Source organism: Gossypium arboreum, chromosome 5, assembly GCF_025698485.1.
Source record: "Gossypium arboreum isolate Shixiya-1 chromosome 5, ASM2569848v2, whole genome shotgun sequence".
Lineage (NCBI taxonomy): Eukaryota > Viridiplantae > Streptophyta > Magnoliopsida > Malvales > Malvaceae > Gossypium > Gossypium arboreum.
In genome coordinates this window covers 46,779,330-46,801,733 of record NC_069074.1, presented here as the reverse complement: position 1 = coordinate 46,801,733, position 22,404 = coordinate 46,779,330, and the positions used below count along the sequence as shown (strand labels likewise).

General features: G+C 31.1%; 1 protein-coding gene across 1 annotated transcript; it reads left to right on the top strand.

The window, feature by feature from the left end:
* Positions 1–229: 229 nt before the first annotated feature.
* Positions 230–2,368, top strand: LOC108451734 (uncharacterized). The gene is made up of 6 exons (XM_017749390.1): positions 230–362; positions 482–573; positions 789–1,052; positions 1,451–1,629; positions 1,731–1,863; positions 2,297–2,368. The coding sequence occupies exons 1-6, from the start codon at positions 230–232 to the stop codon at positions 2,366–2,368; spliced, it is 873 nt and encodes a 290-aa protein (XP_017604879.1).
* Positions 2,369–22,404: the final 20,036 nt, after the last annotated feature.

The window sequence follows — 22,404 nt, the reverse complement described above, 5'->3', positions numbered from 1 at the left end:
GTTGACTAATGCACCAGCGACATTCATGGACTTGATGAACCGTGTGTTTCAGCCCTACTTAGACCAGTTCATGGTAGTGTTTATCGACGACATCTTGTTTTACTCTAAGTCTGAGGACAAGCACGATGAGCATCTTAGGGTTGTTCTGCAGATCATTTATGAGAAAAAGCTTTGTACGAAGTTCTCTTAGTGTGAGTTTTGGCTTCAAGAAGTAATCTTTTTAGGACATATGGTGTCTGCTGGGGGGATTCGTGTTGATCATCATAAGATTGAGGCTGTGCTGGATTGGAAACAGTCAAAGAATATGTCGGAGATCCATAGTTTTTTGGGACTGGCAGGATATTACCGACGCTTCGTAGAAGGTTCTCGTTGATCGCAACGCCGTTGACTAAGTTATTGCGTAAAGAAGTTCCTTTTGTTTGGACTGATGCACAGCAGGAGAGCTTTGAGAAGCTCAAGACACTTTTAACTTAGGTTCTAGTTCTGATACGGCCTGAACCTGGTAGCGACTTCGTGGTTTACAGTGATGTGTCACATATGGGTTTGGGTTGCGTCTTGATGCAAGACGGTAAGGTAGTTGCCTATGCATTCGACAGCTCAAGACTCACGAGGCTAATTATCCGACACATGATTTGGAGTTGGCTGTATTTGTCTTTGCATTAAAGATTTGGAGGCCCTATCTGTACGGTGAGAAGTGTACCATCTGCACTGATCACAAGAGCCTCAAGTATCTCCTCACTCAGAAGGAGTTAAATCTTAGGCAGTGATGATAGATTGTGCTGCTTAAGGATTACGACTGCAGTATAGAGTATCACCCTGAAAAGGCCAATGTAGTGGCTAATGCATTAAATCGTAGGGTTGTGGCTGATTTAAGAGCATTGTTCACTCGACTAAGTATTTATGATGATAGGAGTCTTCTGGCAGAGCTACTAATGAAGTCGACATGGATTGAGCAGATTAGAGCTAAGCAGTTAGAGGATAAGACTTTCGAGATGCGATTTCGTCAGGTTGAGACTGGGACTACTACAGATTTTGGGCTGAATAATGATGAGGTATTGTGCTTTCGGGGTAGGATCTGTGTACCTAATGATGAGGATTTGAGGCTGTCAATTTTGAGGGAAGCATATAGTCGTCCGTACGCTATGCATCCTGGTGGAAATAAGATGTATAAAGATCTTCGAGAGTTGTACTGGTGGCCAGGGTTGAAGCATGAGGTGATCGATTTCGTTGCTCACTGTCTGACTTGTCAGCAGGTTAAGGCTGAGCATCAGTCACTTCGGGGTTTCTACAGCCGGTTAAGATATCGACATGAAAATGGGAGCGAGTGACGATGGATTTCGTTAGTGGGTTACCTCTAACACCCACTAAGAAGGATTCTGTTTGGGTTGTCGTAGATCAATTGACCAAGTCTGCACACTTCATTCCTATTAGGACAGACTTCTCTTTATAGAAGTTGGCTAAACTTTACATCTCAGAGATAGAAAGACTGCATGGAGTTCCAGTGTCGATTATCTCCGATAGGGATCCTCGGTTTATTCTCAATTTTGGCAGAAACTTTATGAGGCTTTGGGTTCACGACTTGACTTCAGTACTGCATTTCATCCTCAGTCAGATGGTTAGTCGGAGAGGGTGATTCAGATACTGGACGATATGTTGAGGGGCTGTGTTATGGATTTTCGTGGTAGTTGGGAGGGGTACTTGCCTTTGGCAGAGTTTGCTTACAATAACAGCTATCAGTCTAGTATTCATATGGCACTTTATGAGGTACTTTATGGTCATAAGTGTCGTACCCCTTTGTCTTGGATTGAGTTGGGTGAGCTACGTGTTTTGGGTCTGGAGTTGGTTTCAAAGACTGAGGATAAGGTTTATTTGATTTGAGATAGACTGAAAGCGGCTTATAATAGACAGAATTCCTATGCTGATTTGAAGAGGGAAGATATCGAGTATTCTATGAGGGACTTGGTTTTCCTTAAGGTCTGGCAATGGAAGTAGGTTCTGAGGTTCGGTCGCAAAGGTAAATTGAGTCCTCGGTTTATTGGGTCATACTGAATTCTGAAAAAAGTAGGGCCAGTCGCGTATCAATTGGAGTTACCTCTAGAGTTAGATCGTATTCACGATATTTTTAATGTCTCGATGTTAAGATGTTACTGCTCTGATCCCACACACATTGTGCCTATGGAGGAAATTGAGGTTAGACCGGATCTAATGTTCGAGGAGAAGCCAGTTCAAATTTTGGATCTCGACGTCAAAAGTTCTGCATAGGAAGTCTATTCCCTTAGTGAAGGTGCTGTGGCAGAATCATAGCATTGAGGAGGCTACTGGGGAGCAAGAGGATTCAATGTGTCAGCAGTATCATCACCTTTTCTGACCAGGTAAAATTCGAGGACGAATTTTCTTTAAAGAGGTAGAGTTGTAACACCCCAAATTTCTGTAATTTCGGCTTTTGTGAAATTGTAGCATAAGAAAATATCTAAATATGTTTTTGCATGAATTTGTATAATATCTGTCTGCTTTTATGTTTAAGTGCTTTAGGGGTGTGTTAGGGAAGTCCCAAGTTCAAGTCTCAATTTGGGAAAAATTTTGGTTTTTACTTTAAATAGAGTCTGGCTTTTGGTTAAGGGGCTTATAAGAATTTATTGGTAAAAACTTAATAGAGGCTTACTGGTCTAGTGGTTAAGTGGCAAGGGTTTATGCTAGAGGTCCTATGTTCGGATCCTGGCTTGGGCATTATTTTTGCCACTAAGGCCGTGATAGAATTAGAGATGAACTAAAACATTGAAGTGGTAGGGTTTATCAAACTTTTCTGAGTAGTTTCCCTAAAAGAATTCTCTCTACCGAAATTTTCTGCTATTTTCCCCCTCTCCACTTTCTTTTTCTTTTCTTTTTACTGAAATTTCCCTTGCCTTCCTCCCATTCATTTTGATTTCATATTAATGGGCTTCTACGATTCATTGACGTTCTCCTTATTGGTAAGTTCTGCTTGTTGTTCGTAAACATCGTTTTGATTAAGAGATCAAGCGGGAACTTTCTTTCAGTGTTTAGGTACTGATCAAGGGGTTGTTCTTCGTTCATGAACAATGAATTAAGCGTGTGGTATTCGTTGGTTTTCACTCGAGGTAAGAAATTTAGTGATTTCGGGGTGAAATACCTCATTTTGTTCAATCAAAAATTGTTTAAGTGACTGAAATAGGTATTGACATTGTTGAATATAGGTTCTGGAATGCTCGGGATTGCATTAGGCTTCAATGAAACTAGGTGTATACTCCAATCGATCTGAAATCATGTTTCGAAGAAAGTCAAAAACGCTACTGTCGATGCTACACAGGCATGTGGACTGCCCGTGTGGCGAGACACTACCGTGTGGCCGAGGAAGTAGGCCATGTGCGTGCCACACGGGCACGACGGACACGGGCATGTAAGGCTGGTGAGGCCATGTACGAGGCACGGGCTTGACCAATTGGGGTGTGTAGGCCACATGGGTGAACCACATTGGCGTTTGGGGTCTTGGGCCAGGCTGTGTGATCCACACGGGCAAGGCAAATCTGAGCTATGTGAGCCCACATGGGCAGGGCACTCGGGCGTGTGAGCTCAATTTGTTTAAAATGTTTGCAAGGTTGCACAGGTCACCCAAGTCGACTGTGACCTGATTGTGGAGTCAGTAAGTGTTACTTAGACCCCTATACTCTGATCTGATACTAAGATGAATGTAAAAACATGATAACTAAAGCATGTGTATCTGTTCTAATTAGATGATGATGTTATGATTTGATATCTACACATGAGCATGCCATATTATCTACGTTGCATTGCATTGGGTTGGGTTTTTTGTTGAAGAGAAGGAAGACTGAAAAGCTATTAGCCTGACATCTGGTAGTTATGCTGCATATATCTGATACGTTCCTTATATGGTACCACTTGGTGGGTAAGGTTGGGTGGGTTGATTCTATCCACATACTTGGTGTGTAGGGTTGGTGGGCATTATTGTTCTGATTCATATGCATGTATGTCTGTATTGGCTAAGGCCCGAATGTATCTGATATTGTTCTGAGTGGGCTAAGGTCTACACTGATTCTGTTAAGAGCTCAGGCTCGATTATGACTGTTTGACTGTTATCCGTTTACATGCATGCTTTACTGTGGGGATGTACACACTGAGTTTGCAAAAACTCAGCCCTTATTTTATTTGACTGTAATTCATTTAACTCAGCTGGTGCCATAAGGTACGGTGTTATTAGTATTGGAGCTATTCCCGGAACCACATCAATTACAAACTCAACTTCACGATCAGGTGGTAAGCTAGGTAATTCCTCAGGAAATACATCAATAAACTCATTAACAATTAATAATTGTTCTAAATTTGATTCAAAACCTCGAGTATCAAGAATATTTGTAACACCCCCGTACCCGAGACCGCCGCCGAAGTTGAGCACGAGGTGTTAACGGACTTAATTCATTAATTAAATAGCTCAAATAATTTATTTTAGAATTTCCAGACAAGCTGGCTAACTGCATCATAGTCGCTAAAAAAAATCATATCCCGAGTTATAAAACTCAACATCCAATTTTGTAAATTTTTCATGAAACTAGACTCAGATATCTACTTACTAATTTTTTTCTAGAATTTTTAGTTAAGCCAATTAGTATAGTTTATTAGTTAAAGTCTCCCCTATTTTAGGGTTCTGCTACTCTGACCCCTGTGCACTATGAATCAAATTTCTTCCTGTACAGAGATCCAATGACTATTAAGTTTGTTTCTATTAAAAATAAACTTAATAAGGAATCCATACATATAAAATTTTAGTCATAATTATTTTTACACAATTTATGGTTAATTTATAAAGTCAGAATAAGGGATCTAAAAATCGCTCTAACCCTGTTTCACTAAAACGTAAATATCTCATAAAATAAAACTTTTTTACCTATTTTGTTTCTTGCACATGAAGATAGATTCATTAATATTCAATTTAATATTTTATTCATCATCTAATTCTATCTCTACTATTTTTAGTGATTTTTCAAACTCACATCACTACTGCTATGTGATTCTGTTTTATAGTCAATTTCACCATTTTATGGATTTCCATAGATTAGTTAGCACATAAAGCATACATGTTATCAAATATAATCTCGATTAGCCACTCTAATAGCTAATCATTCTAAAACATTTCCATGCCATCCATGAGCTATATCATAAGATTATATACACAAAAGGATTATAATGCTATACGTGCTATATTCCCAAAATATGCAAGCCATCATACCGAGATGGTCCGTTGATAGTGTGAGCGTGCCTCCGACCGTCCTGATCTCCAAACCGGCTTGTCAAAACTCGATATAAAATGAGAATAGTTGAGCCTATTCCTCGTAAACTTTATTTTTCCCCCGATCTCGACTCGAATATCTTTTCTCTGGATAATCAAGGCTTAAAAGTGTTGAAACCCTAGCTATGGTGGAGAGCAAAATTCAGTAGCAACTTACGGAGAAGATGATCATTTTTTTGTTATTTTTCCCATTTTATTTCATTTAATATCCAAATGACCAAAATGCCCTTCCTTACTAAACTTTCAAAAATTCCATCCATGTCTAATTTTTGTCCATAAACTTAGAAATTGGTCAAATTTCTATTTAAGACCTCCTAATTAATATTTCAAAGCAATTTCATACTAGAAACTTCTAGAATGCAAGTTTTGTAACTTATTCAATTTAGTCCCTAACATCAAATTAAGCACTTTATGCATAGAATTTCTTCACGAAAGTTTCACACAATCATGCAATCATATCATAGACCTCAAAATAATTATAAAATAATTATTTCTATTTCAGATTTGTGGTCTCAAAACTACTATTCCGATTAGGCCCTAATTCGGGATATCACAATATTGGCTAAAAATGCCTCATTACCTTTCCGCATTAATCTCTGGGCTGAAAAGTTTAAATAATTTTGACAATTTCTTAAGGATTAGCAGACTCAATCGTAATGACTTCCCCATTTTGACCTTTTAGATCAATCCATTTCTCTCGACAGTTTACTACAGTATCATGCTTTGTTAACCAATCCATTCCCAAAATAACATCAAATTCCCGAAAGGGTAACAACATCAAATCAGCAAGGAATTAATAGCCTTTTACATTTAGTGGACAATTTCGACACGTTAAATTAACTATCACACTTTGGCCTAATGGATTAGTTGCTTGAACATCATAATCAGTGGATTTAATAGACAATTTCTTTTCTAATGCTAATGTAGTGCAAACATAAGAATGTGTAGACCCAGGGTCAATTAATGCATATACAATAACATCAAAGAGATAGAATGTTCCAGCAATTACATCTAGAGCTGTAGCTTCTTCTCTTGCTCGAATAGCATAAGTACGTGCTGGAGCTTTAGTCTCTAATCAAGTAGCTTTATCTCTCATATTCGAATGGGTAGCCCCAGTAGCACTGCTTTGGCCTGAACGTTTACTTCTTTAGGAAGGGGCTAATTTCTTTTCTTTTTGTTCATCTTTTTTCTTTTTGCAATTGAGGACAGTATTGAATGAAATGGTAAGTGGCTCCGCATTTATAACAAGCTCCCATTTTGCCTCTACATTCACCTGTATGATACTTTCCACAATATTTACATTTAGGCTTTGGAATATTCTGTACACTACCTACACTAGTTGAAGGTCTAATAGTTACTCCAAAATCTTGTTGAGTCCCCCTATTCTTATTTGATCACTCAAACATTGAAGTGGCTTGATTGGACTTATCTGTAGACTTTTTATCCCAAAATGTTGAAAATGATTTGGAGGAGCTTCTCTTGTAAGATTTTTTATTTCACCTATCACGCTGCATCTCTTTGTTATATACCTCTTCCATTTTTTGAGCACGATCTGACAGAACAATAAATTCTCGTATTTCTGTGCCCCAATCATCATTCTAATTTCATCATTTAACCCTTCCTCAAAACAAATACACATTTCCTCCTCGGTTGTACAATTTCTCGGGCATATTTGTTGAGGTATACAAATTCCCTCTCATATTCAGCTACTGACAGATTTCCTTGTCCCAGATCGAGGAATTCCCTCTTCTTTTTATCCAGATACCTCTTGCTAACATATTTCTTTTTAAATTAATTTTGAAAGAATTCCCAAATGATTTTCTCTTCTGACATCACAGCCTCTATAGTCATCCACCAATTATAGGCTTCCTCTTTTAATAAAGAAACAACACATCTCAAATAATCATATAGAGAACAAGCCATTTCTCTAAAAACTCTTACTATATTCTGAAGCCAATATTCAGCCTTGACTTGATTATCATCTGACCTTCCCCAAAATTTTTTTGCCCCAAACTTTCTAAGTTTTTCTATCGAAGCATGTTTATTGGATTCAGTTACCGGTGGAGGCGAAGGTACAACCAGAGGTGCTACAGATGGTGCAATAGGAGGATGAGGTTGTTGAGCCTGATTTCTTTCTTGCATAAAGTCATTAAACCATTTGTTCATAAACCCATAGAACATATTTTTGAGTTCCTGTTATTGTATCGGAGAGATTGGAACACTACTACTTGCCCCATGTTCAGATGTTTGTATTCTGCTATTAGCTTTATCTCGTTCAACATGTTCAGATTTATCTGACATCTTCACAATCTATAATAAAAATAAGGATTAGATCGGATCATACACATCACACTATCACAGATTTATATGACATGTATTTCTAGACACTTTACACATCACATTCGTTCTGAGAATCGGCTAAACCAAAGCTCTGATACAAATAAATGTAACACCCCTAACCTTTATCCGTCATCGAAACAGGGTTATAAAACATTATCAGACTTTACGGGCTAATTACAAATATTTCATTACCTTTATTATACAAATCAAGAATAAGTCATATAATACTCATATTGTCCCTTAGATGGGTCTTCGAGGCCCAAAATACACATAAGAAGTGAATCGGGATTAAATCGAATGCTTAGGGAATTTTTCTAAAAATCTTAAAATTTTTCCCAAAATCTTAAAATTTTTCTTAAGAACAGGGGACACACACCCGTGTGGTCGACCGTGTGAGCCACACGGCTAAGAGACACACCAGTGTCTTAGGCCGTGTGGGCATTCGATTTAAGGCACACAGCTGTGTCCCAGCCCGTGTCCAAATTTGGATAACTACTGATTTGGGTTACACGGCCATCCACACGCCCGTATGCTAGGCCGTGTGTGAAGTGCAGGGGTCACACGGCTAAGTCACATGCCGGTGTGCTAGGCCATGTGCAAAAACCTGGACATTCTATTTTGAAATTTCAAAGTGTAGGGGACACACGGCCAGACTACACTCCCATGTACCAGGCCGTGTGTCACACAAGGCTAAGACACACGCCCATGTCTCTGCCTGTGTGGACGAAAATAGGCCATTTTAAGGCCACTTTTCTCACCCTATTTGATATCAACCTGTAAACAACAATTCAGTATACCAAATAGCCCTAATCAAGCAATAAACACCAACCAAAAATCATGTTTAAATATAATAAGCTATCACAAAATTTAATTGTGTAAACTTACCAAATAACTCCCTTCATTAGTTTACCAAATTTACTACTAAATACATGCATACAACAAGTAAGATTCATAATCTTTACTCAAATTATTTCATTTCCAAACCACCTTTATATATGCCATACAAACCATAAAATACTTAACAAAATCTACCAGAGCAAATTGGATAGTATGGCATGATGTGTTGATCCGATCCTCCGGCCTCACGCTAATCTACAACGAACATTAAACAACATGAGTAAGCTTAATAAAGCTTAGCAATTTCATTGGCTTTAAACATAAATCTTATCGAACATACTAAACCACTCATTTAAATAAAACATTCAATATACATTTCTTGCCAATCACAACTGCAATTGATGAATTCACTTATTTCACATCATAATCAACAATATCATTGAGTCTTCAACCATTAGTATCAAATGTCACTTATCAAATTATCAACATTTGTCAGAATATTGAACGTCTTACAGATATGAGTACATCGTAAAATAAAGCTTGAGGGCTGAACAGTAGCACATAAGTTCTAATAGAAACCCATAAGGTTGAATAGAAGCTCATAAGAGCTAAACGAAAACCCATGAGGGTTAAACTGAAACTCGTAAGAGTTGAACTGAAAGCTATTAGGGTTGACTGAAACTCATATGAGTTAACTGAAGCTCATGAGAGCTAAACGGAAAGAAAACATGAAAGTTCACAATAAATGCTGAACCTTAGTTTACTTGGGTAATTTACGGTCAATTCCTCTTTTGCACTGAACGATTGTACTCAATCCTGTGTTATTTTCACTTCAAATATTTGATTCAATTTCATAATTCTTACAATAGTTTTATTTTCAACAAATAACATAAATATATACATATTACCATTCATCAATTTAACAAGTAACATTATAAATTTAACCATACGAACTTACCTGGGCTAATTTGTAAAATTTGTTGTAGCTCAGAAACTAATCAAATAATTTCTCTTTTCCACGATTTTCTTTGGGCTCTTGATCTAAAATATAAAATTACTCATCCATTAGCACATATTACAGCCTCATTTCACTTTACAATTTATACCCTTTAATTTTCAAAATTATCCATTTACCCTAACTTTTACAATTTTTTACAATTTAGTCCCTTATCAATAAACCCATCAAATAAGCTTTTTTTCTCAATTAACACTTTATCTAATTATTTTAGGCTATAATTCAAAATTTCAACACCAAACCCTAATTCTGAACCTTTTCATAATTTAGTCCTAAAATCAATAGCTATCAAAATTACTTAATAAAATCATCATATAACAAAATTTAAGCTTCAAATCCATGATAATTCATCATAAACATCTAATACTCATCAATGGTAACTTTCAAAATCATCCATAGAATAAAGAAAACTAATGAAATAAATAGTTGGACCTAATTGTAAAAGTCTTAAAAAACACAAAAATACAAGAAAAGAGCAAGAATTGAACTCACATGATGCAAAAATATGAAAAACCAACTTTTGGAGGACCTCCTATGGCTGTTTTTGGCTGAAGATTGATGATGAAATGTCTAGATTCAATTTAGTCACTTATTTTTATTTTTACTTTAATTTCCCAAATAACCATTTTGCCATTAACTCATCTAATTTCTTTGTTTTTTTTTTCTACCTAGGTCGTTTCAGCCTGTACAGTTTAGGTTCAATTGCCCTTTAAGTCCTCCCATATTTATCACTTAAGTAATTTAATCATTTTATCAAGTTTTGCACCTTTTTCAATTTAGTCCTATTTATTTAATTAACTATTAAAATGTTAAAATTTTCTAACGAAACTTTACTACTAACTCAATGACACTCCATAGATATTTTAAAAATATTTACGGCTCGATTTATGAAATTGAGGTCTCAATACTTTATTTACAAGACTAATTAATCTAATAATTATTTTAAATCACAAAATTCACTAATTCTTAGGTTTCCTAAATTCTCAATTAGCTCATAAACACTAACTAATAATATTTACGAGCTCACTTGTCGAATTTTAGTGGTCTCAAACCACTATTTTCGACACCACTAAAAATTAGGCTATTACAATTTGTAGGTGAAAATTACAATAAAAAAACTAAGTTTAATGAAGACAACAACTCTTATAGAAAATATCGCTAGAATAGGAGGGTTAGTTTTGGGTTTAAAGGGAAAGTTGATGGACCAAATTGAGACCACAGTTCGTCACCAGTACTTCTTCTAATAGTTCTTTCTCTGAAGGTATTTGATCTATTAAAATTTTGTACTCTTTGAAATTTTCTCTTTAAAAGGACAAATGATCAAATTTTATAATAAAAATTCCCAATTGAATGATTAGTGATAAATTTGAACCTCTTACATAAGTAGATTAGTAAATTTGTACTTTATCCCTAGTTATTAAATGGAATTATATTTTGCATTTGTTTAGTTTACTAGCAACAATAGAGTTTAGTTGTTAAAGTGGGGCTTAACCTCTTTTGGGGCTCAACCTCCTTTTTGAGATTTTGAGTAGCCTTTTAACTAATTGACTTTAAGTCTTAACTATATGCATACATATAGTCAATAATCTATCTTAAAATTTAAAAATTCTTAAACAACAATAACAAAATTCAGTTTCCCCATACAATTAAAAAAAAATTAAAAACCCATGTAGTAATTAAAAAAAGAATTTTAATTTCTTTTTTAATTGATTAAAAAAGAAATTAAAAACCAAATTAATTTTGTAGATCTTTGTGGACAACCCCTTTAGTTATGTCCTGGTTGTTTACATATGTTTCAAGTCATTGTTCTACCAATTTTGGTTAGCTTATTTGTTTTCTTTGTCTTATTAGATTCATCTTGCACCATCTTTTTCCTCTTCTTTTGAGGCCTTCCTGACATGACATTGAACTTTGGTGGTGATTTTTTTTTTCATTTGTAGTCTTCTCCCATAAGTCAGGTCCATTTATTGGTTGTAAAGAATACTCATATGTACATTTCCTTGCTATAAAAATTTGCCAAATATTTCTCTAGATCCTCTTCTTTGTTGTAAATGACACACACTGCATGTGCATATGGGATGCTTGATAAGTTGCATAATCTACATGAACAATTCATCCTTTCTAAGTCCACAATATATGTGATCCTACCACACATGATCTCATATCCATAATCTCCATTGGAATGCACATTCCACTTAGTAGATTCTTTTATGCGCTTATCAAGCTTAACTCTAATTAGAGGACCACCATCCAAGTATTGTTTTCCTTTTACTAACAATCTACTCTATGACAACCAACCTAATATCATTTAGCATACTTATTATTGGCTTTGAACTAGCTTGTACCATGCTAGCATTGAATGCCTCGGCTAGGTTGTTATCTGCTAAATCACACTCAGCGTTATAGCTGAAATATGCTTTCCAAAACCTTGTCTCATCTACATCTAAAAGAGCTATAATTACCATATCTTTTTTATTTTTCAAGAGCAATACACATTTTTTCAAAACATAGTACATTAGTGGCTTTCACGCATGCCCAAAAAGCCTTTTGCAAACCTTTTCCAACCCTATTTGCCCATACATGCCTAGTACAAAACCTATGCTTTGCATGTGGAAATAGTTGTTTAACAACTTTTTTAGCCCCAATAAAATTAAATTAAAAAATATCAAAAATATGATATACTATAAACTATGCAAATCAACAAATTAATTAAAGGTAATATTGTCTTTTGCTGATCTGATATGATTGTCCACCCATATCTATCAGGAGTGCTAATGTCTCTTTTCAAAATATCAAGAAACCAAGTCCATGATGTTGTAGAATCGACCTCCACAACACACAATGCTAGAGGGAACATTTGGTTATTTGCATTCCTAGCCACAACAATTAGTAACTCTCATTTAGCGATTTATTCCTTTTAAATAGCATCCATCCAATCCTAAGATAGACCTACATAGCTAAGAAACCTCTCCTCAAAGCATCAAAAAATGTAAAACCTTTGGAACAATTGTACTCCCTCTATTATATCTTATCAACTCTTTTGCATAATTATATAAAGTCGCATACTCTTCAATCACATTTATCTCCATCTCTTTTCGTACCTTTAGCTTAGTTCTTCTAGCCTTACTGATGTTGATATTAATACCAAACTTCATTTTCACTACATTTTATATGTAATTAAGCTTGATAAATGGATGACCAACAATTAATTCTTTGTATCTATTTGCCAAGAAAGTTGTTGAAACTCTTTGCACCTTCCATCAAGGGTTGCACTTATGTTTTTTTTTAAGCATCTTCACTTGAAAGTTTTATTATTCTTCTCCATATATGTAGATATATACCATCAAGGGTTGCACTTATGTTTCTTTTTTAGCACCTTCACTCGAAAGTCTTCTTTTATTCTTCTCCACAGATGTAGATATATACCATCAAGGGTTGCATTTATGTTTTTTTTTTAGCACCTTCACTTGAAAGTCTTCATTATTCTTCTTACAGATGTAGATATATACCACTTACATTTTTTTTCTCACATCTTGCTGAGACCTAGTTGGTTCACTCCTTTTAATCTGTATGTTATACCTAGTAGTGATTGCATACTTGGTCAAGATTTCTTTAAATTGGGTCTTTCTCAAGAAAATCATTCCAATAGGAAACTTTGGAACTCTAATATTTGGATCATATAAAGGAAACTTGTTTTTTCTCACACTAGGTTCATCTTCGGTTTTCAAGTGTGCATCACTATTTGAGTTTTCACTATAGACTTGATCTGAGTCAAATCCATTGGAGCATAAATCGTCATCCAAATCACTATTAGATTCAAAATCATCATCTTCTAAGTTACCTGTCTCATCCCCACCATTTGTTTTCAGCTTTCTTTTATTTCTTTGGCCGTCATTGTCTATTCTATTGTACTTCTGAATTGATGTCATAGATTCAAACAACTCATCATCACTATCAGATAGGTAGGTTACATCAATAATAAAATTCTCTTCTTCATCAACATTTTCCTCCATCTCTCCTAATGGGACACTAAAGAAATTCTCAAATCCCCCGCTCATTTGACTGCAAATCAATAAAAATAAATATTTAGAAAGTATAACACAAAGGAACCACTTACAAACTAGTTAATTGTTTACAACATTTGCTAACTATTCAAACTACTCATGATGCAGCATAATTCACAATGAAAAATAAATCAAAAAAGTACAACAAAGTATTCAGAATATGATATTTGTGGTTGAATGAATTTTTATTTCAATATTTCTTATTATTTTGGCAGAGTGAATTCTTGGTTGTCTTATATTTTGGTTTATGCCATTATGTTCCCTTATTGCTATGTGTTTGTTGTTTTACTATTCTTTTCTTTACTTAATAAAATTTTACCTTTCAAAAAGAAATATTGACAATGTCTTTTTTTGTGTTTCTCATCTTTTACAATCAAAACAAAAGTTTTCAACCCTGTGAATACTACAATGATAATCATTTTGATCCTTAAAGAATCAATCCACAACAATAATTTGTGAGTTGCATGGAGTAGAAGCAAACTCGTTCATAAGATTTTCATTGCTACCAGTCGTAAGTATCATTGGAAATATTACCTAGCTACTTCTAACATTTAGATATTTTTGTAGTTGGTGTAGTCTATTAGATCAAGGATCATACCTCACCCAAAACAGAACACTCTCAAGGGTCTCTTCTTGCTAAAGCTACCACACAATTTGAAGACTTACAAGAATACTCTCTACAATAAAGCCTTTTGACTTTAGAATCCACAACTTTCTATTTTATACTTTTTTTTTGCTAAGTTCTAGTTTAAACCTAACTAATTCGTTTATGTTTTATTTGCTTTACTATTTTTGGTTTGAACACTTCCTCTTTTCCATGTGTGACTTGGTATCTAAAAAGAATGTGTTTCATGCTTTTTAAAGTCTTTTTCATAGGAAGAACTACTCCTACAAGATACCCATAAAACAACATACAAAATTATACATGCATATCTCGATGGAAGAGTTGATAATAATAATTTGAAATCCTAATTGGATTAATGAAAAAGAATCAATCGAGGTCATTTTAGTATTGAAAGAACAATAACATACAATTTCTTGTGATTTTTCCGATCACTTCTATTTCTCAATCTCAAAAAATATCAATTTTTGTCTTTTTCTTGATCTAAAAAATACCCAGTCTTTTTTCTTTAGATGAATGGCTATAAATCTATGTTTATATTTCTAACAAGAATTGATCTCCAAAACATGTTGAAAACCTTTTTTTCTAAGCAATCATCTTTTATGTGTGCTTTTACTTGCGTGGAAATACTTTGAATTTATTTATTTTTATAGTAAAATGCCATGTCATTGTTTTCCACAAGGTTTAACAGAAAATAGTGCAACGCAGATAATGCTGTTAGTGATACGGGAAAATTAAATTAAAATTAAAGTTTTGTGTATATAATTGCATGTTGGGCCAAAATTGATGTATAATTTTGGTATTTATCCCTTAATATTAGTCATTAAATTAAATAAGTATAATGAGTTATTTGACCTTTCAACTTTACAAAAAATCATCTTAAATTTTCATTTTTCAGTTTCTTTTAGCTCTTAAATTTATATTCCCAAAATAAATGAAAAATTAAGGTCTGTTAATTTTGTTGACATGTGTATGCCTCATTAACAATTAATTAATTTATTTTTAAAAATAAAAATATTAAATACTATTCATACTTTTTTTCAAATTTTTATATTTAAAATTTATTTAATTACTAACGTGGCATCCACATAGCAATCTACGTGTATGCCACATCAGCAAAGATAACAAATGTTAATTTTTCTATCAATTTTGAGATGATTTAATAAATAATACAAGTTTAAGAGTTAAAAAAAGACCAAACAAATCATTATGCCAATAAAATACTCTATATTTAATGCTAGCTATTCTACATCATTAAAGAGATAAAAACTGGATGGAAGAATAATCTTCTTTCATTTTTCATATGATGGCTGAATTTCATAAGGAAGAGAATCCTCCAATTTTGCAATATTTTTCTTCTTGTACTCCACTAATTTCTCACATATCTTCATGAATTCATCCACTAAAGCTCCTTTTATGAAGATTATCTGCACGATTTGGGGTTTATTTGAAAGAAGAATGGAAAGAAAAGAGAGATATTTGTAGAGATGAATAAGAAAAGAGAGAAAAAAAGGAGAACCAGTGAAAAAAGAAGATGGTGCTTCATGGAGACAATTAGAAGATAGTTTAGGCTTGATTTTAATTTTTCATGATTATTATTTCTTTTTATTTTCTATAAATTATGAAATTAATGGTTGATGGTGGTAGTTTGAAATGATGACAATTTCTTAGATATCAACATTACTCGTATTATGAGATTGTTTGTATTGCAGGAGTTTGTTGGAATTTTATGAAAATTATAGTGTGTGAAATTAATTTTTATTTAAAGTAATTAAACAAAAATTATTTAATTAATTAAATATTCTTTCAAATGAATTATTATTTAAAATAATTAATTTTACACAACTCAATTTTAGTTTTGTTAAAATTATGACAATTTTATTTATAAAATTTATATATAAATTTATACAATAAATCAAATTAAATTAAATTACGATTATTGTATATTTTAATTTTCACTTTTCATTCAATTTTAATTTTTATCTAATTAAATAATAATCTAATTAAATTAAATTATTCCTAACTCATCTCTTATCATTCTAAAAAACAAAAATTCAATTACTACGGATAGTTATCCATGCAATTTATTTTTCATTTATCTTTTGTCTATTCATTCAAATTTCTTTCATGCAAATTGTTCGGAGTTATAAATGAGTTAGTATAGGGATCTATTAGATATATACAATTACAGCTAAAATAATTTGTAATTAAGTTTTTCTTTTCATCTATTAATTATAAAATTATTTAGTCATTGAGTCAATCGCTAAAAATATCATAATTGAAGTTCCGTTATATAACATTATGGAAGTTACTTTTTTCAAGCTTTAGGATTAGTTTACCATTAAGGTTGAAAAATATTTTTGAAAAGTATTGTGAAAAAGTGCTTTTAAAGAATTTGAGAGTGTTACTATTGTTGTAAAAAAAATGCTTTTGAGAAGATAATATTTTCATTTTAAACATGATATAGGAGATAAAAAAAAAAGTAAATTCATTAAAAAATATTTTTCCAAAAGTAAAAAGCTACAAATTTTGCCTTTTTGGCTTGGGTTAAAAATTCAATTTAAAATTAAATTTTGGTTTGAAATATGCTTGTTTACCCCCCTTTTTTTTTGAAATCTTGGTTTGGTTGAAAAGTGTTTTTCAACATCAACGGTAAACAAAATCTTAGTCCAATGACTTTATTATATGTGTGTTATCCTCATAAGATATCCATAATCCTTTTAAGTTAAATTTGTTAACGTAATTCAATCCCTTTTTTATCTCATGGTCATCGTTGTACCTTCTGCAATAATCATTACTTATACTAATAATAATAGAATCATTTGTCTCATACAAATAAGCCACGACCATATTTCATTTTCATAACTCATACAACATCATTGAGAGGATATTATTTACTATTTTATCGAGTTATGATTCCACAATTGTAAGAGAAAAAAATATCATGTAATTCATGTACCCAACCCATGAACTTTTGGGCCACTACCTTGAGAGAACATGTAATAATATATCGAAGTACATGAACGAGCCATACACATATGGTCATCTACTTACTTAGGATTTAGGTAAGTCAAACTATAATTAATGCATGCGAATTAATCCATAACAAATAATTCAACTTGGGTCAAATCTGATGTAGTATTAGTCCAAGCAATCATATCTAGGTATCTATTTGTGGAAGTTAATCCAATTCTGATAACTAAGATAAGTTATCTCCCAATTAGACTTATAGATAACATAATAGTTCTAACAAGAGTCATTTGTTGAATTTAACTCTATAGACTATAAAAATTTAGATTATCTTTTAATATAAGTCGTTTTATTGCATTACAATTTAATATTAATTAAAATTTAAATAATTAATAAATTAATATTTATTTATACATTTTACTATAGATGAAAAAATATTTGAAAAATATCATGCAAAGAATATTGTATTAATCAGCTGAAAATATTTATTTAATTATTTAACTAGTTTAAGAAACTACTGTCATTACATTAAAAGCATAAATAGTAATCCTAACATTGGGTTGTAGATTAGAGATCAGAAGAGGATGACTATTGGATTTGTAAAAGTTAGAGTGACATATGGACATTGACTTGGGTGAATACTCAAGTAACACTTATTTTGTTTTGTATATGAATTTTGGGGTTTTTTATCAAAGAAGTATAAAAAAAATTAAAAAATTTCAAAATAATACATTTAAAAATCTAATTACGAAAATGGTATGGTCAGGGTGGTCATGCCACTTTGACAGGCGGCACCACCCTGACGTGACGGTGAACAGTGACCCGCAACAGTAAAAAAAACATTGAAAAAGAAAAAAAACTGAAAACGAAAAAAAATGGGTCATGTGGGTGCCAGAGGCGGCACCAACGTTGCCTCTGGCAGAGGCGGCACCAGTGTTTTATTAGGTAAAATAAAATTAAAATATGTATTATTAAAATTAAATTAAAATATTAAATAAGAAATAAAATTATAAAACAATATGTTATTTGAAAAATAACTATTATTGTAATGAGATACATGTTTTATTAGGTATAAGTATTTAAATTTTTGTTTTTGTAATGTGATACATGCGTAAATCTATATATATATAATCATATTAGTGAATCTACTAATACATACTTTATCCGGATAAAGTATGCATTATTAAAATTAAACTAAAATATTAAATAAGAAATAAAATTATAAAACAATATGTTATTTAGAAAATAACTATTATTGTAATGAGATACATGTTTTATTAGGTATAAGTATTTAATTTTTTTGTAATGTGATACATGCTTAAATATCTATATATATATATAATCATATTAGTGAATTTGCTAATACATATTTTATCCAGATAAAGTATGCATTATTAAAATTAAATTAAAATGTGCATAGGTGGCACCACCTCAATTTCGACCCAAAAGAGTAAAAAAATAAAAAAAATATTTTTATTTTAATATTTTATTTAATATTTTAATAATTCATATTTTAATTTAATTTTAACTAATAAAACACTGGTGCTGCCTCTGGCACCCACATGACCCATTTTTTATTTTTTATTTTTATTTTTAGTTTTTTTTTCTTTTTCAGTGTTTTTTTTTACTGTTGCGGGTAGTGGTTCACCGTCACGTCAAGGTGGTGCCGCCTGTCAGAGTGGCGTGACCACCCTGACCATACCATTTTCATAATTAGATTTTTAGGTATATTATTTTAAAATTTTTAATTTTTTTATACTTCTTTAGTAAAAACCCAAATTTTGAGTACTTTTGCATGAACATAAGTTTTGTGTTGTTGAATGAATACTTAAATTTATGAAATTAATTGTTGAAATAATGAGAATTTATTGGTTAAGAAAGTTGTATAATATTATGGGGTTAATTTACAATTTGGTTTTGAAGTATATTTATTGTTTTATTTTGGTATTTAAAAATTTATGGGTTATATTTGGTATTTAAAGTATATTTTTGTTATATTTTTAGTTTTTTTATAAACATTAAAAAAGTTTATAAACAACCACAAACTATCACAAGACGTCTTTATATAAAAAAATATTTTTATTAAATATATATACACAAATATATAAAATAAAATAAATATATAAAATTCAAATATATATATAAATATATAATATAGAAAAAAGATATACATTATAAAAATAATAATTACAACAATAAAATAATTGAAAAGAAATTAGTTGAAATTAGTAACGTTACTGTAAAAATGTAAAATTATAAAATATATTTAAAATTTATTAAAATTATAAAAACATTTAATAATTTGTAAATAAAATAAAATAAATCGTAAAAAATTATTTAAATTTTTTAAAATTATTAAAATTTGAAATTTATTTTATATTTCTTATATACTTATGATTTTAATATATTTTAAAATTTTTAAATATTTTTTACATTTTTATAATTTTGAAAAATGATTAAATATTTCATATTTTAAATATATTTTTATATTTTGAATGATTTTTTAATTTTCTAAAATTTTACAATTTTCTTTTCAATTATTTTATTTTTTGTAATTTTATTTTTATAAAAAATATAGTTTATATATTTTCTAGATTATATATATTTCCATTTTTATATATTTTTATGTTTATATACATTTAATAAAAGAATAAATTTATTTATTTATAAAAATGATATCACGTGACTCTTTGTGATTGACTATTTGTTTTTTTTATTGTCTATAAAAAATAGAATGGAAAATATAGTGAAAGCATACTTTAGGTACCAAACTAGGCAAAAAAAAAAAAATACCCAAGTAAAAAAATAATAATATTTTAAAGGTCAAATCGTGAATTAGAGCTATTATGAGTATGATGAAATTTTGAAATGTCATATGATATTTGGTTATAAAATATAAAGTGTCAAGGGTTTTTTGTATTGCAGGATGTTTAAGGTAATTATAGGGAAACTAGGGGAAATTTTCATGAAAATTATAGCTTTACTTTATGATTTACCCCTTAAAGTATACTAGACCTGTTCATGGGTTGGGCCATCCAGCCTGACTTGAAGGCCCGCCCGAAATGTGGGAGGGTTTGGGCAAAAATATAGGCTCAAAAGATGGACTTGGACAAAAAATTAAGACTCGTTTAAAAAGCGGGCCGGGCCTCGAGTAAGGCATTTTGGCCTAGGCCCGGGACTGGCCCGAATTTACTAAAAGACAAATTTTTTTTTTTGTTTTTCAATATTATTTTCTTATTGTTTTATCTATTTTTACTACCATTTTACCATTATGTTGCTACTATTTTGTTTGTTATTGTTTGAATATTGTATAAAACTTATTTTATTGTTAATTTTGTTATTATTTTATAGGCATTTACTTGTTAAGTTGCATCTATCTTAGTATTATTTAAGTATAAATATTTTTAAAATTTATTTTCAATTTGTTGGAAAATATTTACATATTTTTAAAATTTATTTTCAATTTGTTGAAAAATATTTATTTTGATGTTTTAGTATATTTGATGTATTATATATATTTTAAAATTATATAAGAAATAATATAAAAATTGATATGGGCTGGTCAGACCCAGGTTTTAACATTTTTATCCTGGTTGGGCTTGGGCAAAATTTTAGGCTCATTTTTCAGGCTGAGCTTAGACCTAGCAGACGGGCCTAAATTTTTAGTTGAGCCAGGTGTGAACCGACTCAGCCCATGCACACCTCTAAAGTATACTTATTTTTTACTTTGATACTTAAATTTTTTTATCCCAATTTGGCATCTAAAGTATCGATTTCTTTTTTTTTTTTTATCCATTTTGTAACGGATGTTAAAAAAAAAACTGTTAGGCAACTTTGACTAATGAAAAAGCGTCACATGACATGTTTTAGCAAATGAAAAAAAGTCACGTGGCAATTAGATTTATTGAAAATAAAAACATTAAATTTAAATTTTAAAAATAGAAATTTATAATATTAAATATTTAAATATTAAAAAACGCTTTTGACTTTGGTCGATAATTGAATCGACGTTGACTGGCCACGTGACGCTATTATAACATGCCATGTGTTCTTTTTTATTTTTAGTATTATATATATTATATTGATTAAAAATGTAAAAAATCATATATAATATATAAATTTTTTTTAAAAAGGTTTGAAAATGTCGATTGAGTCTCAACTCGATTGGTATAAGCATTGTTGTCAATGTAGGAGGACGTGGGTTCGAGTGCGCTAAAGCGCATTATCCTTCTATTTATGGGATGATGAGGGGTTATGGATAGTTCTAGGCATTGTGTAAAAAAAAACAAATATGATGAGAACCTATAATGAGTTTGTTCAAATAAAAGTTTAAAATAATTTTTTATAAAATTTTAAAATATATAATTATAAATTTTAAAAAGTCAAAATAATATATAAAATTTAAAAATATTTAAATTTCAAGTAATATATAAAATATATAAGTATAAATTTTAAAATGTCAAAATAATATACATCTTCGATATTTTTATTTTTGTAATATTTTGAAATGTACATTTTCCTATTTTTTGGTTTTACAAGACAACATGTTTTTGAGGTAGAAGGCTCACTTCTAATGTCAAATTGGAAGCAAAATTATCTCAATTCCTTTTTACATTGATATATTTCTTTTTTAAGTTATTTTTGAGATTTTAAATCTTGATAGATTTTTAACCCTTATTTTTGGGTGAAATTAATTAGTTCACCATATGTAAGTTTTTCATAGGGAATAATACTTTTTTAATTCTCCTTAATTTTATTTCTAACCCTTTCTCTTAATAAATAAGGAAGTCCTGCTAGAAAATTTTTTTTCCAAAATGGTTGTTAGTTATAAGATCTTTGCACGATTCTGGTCATAAAGACATCTTTATACCATTTAAAGTCTTTTAATTTTTTAAATTTTAAATTTGATAATAATCTTGAATTTCTATCTTTAGGATGAGAAAGATCTTCTATAAAGTATTTAGAGATTGATAAAATCAAAGTTGCAACTGTATATTGTATTTCTCTTCCTTTTTCATCTAGAATGATTTTTCATTGATCATCCTTTTTTATGACTTTTAGAATTTCTTCTTGTTGGGTTTTAGAAAGTGCATAGTTCCACCATCCTTTTAATTGACCAGTAAGTCCATCAACTAAAAGATTGACTATAGCATGATCACTAATAAACTCTTTTGGGTTTTGAGTTTTACAAACATTTGAAACCATTGTCATTTGCTATAATAAACTGAGAATATTA

What these genes read in the sequence shown, in the direction of transcription:
- LOC108451734 (XM_017749390.1), top strand. Translation starts at nt 230, where the DNA reads ATGGTGTCTGCTGGGGGGATTCGTGTTGATCATCATAAGATTGAGGCT. An exon ending in TTACCGACGCTTCGTAGAAG is followed by an intron (nt 363 to 481) that starts GTTCTCGTTGAT and finishes CTTAGGTTCTAG; the next exon opens with TTCTGATACGGCCTGAACCT. An exon ending in CAGATGGTTAGTCGGAGAGG is followed by an intron (nt 1,630 to 1,730) that starts GTGATTCAGATA and finishes TTACAATAACAG; the next exon opens with CTATCAGTCTAGTATTCATA.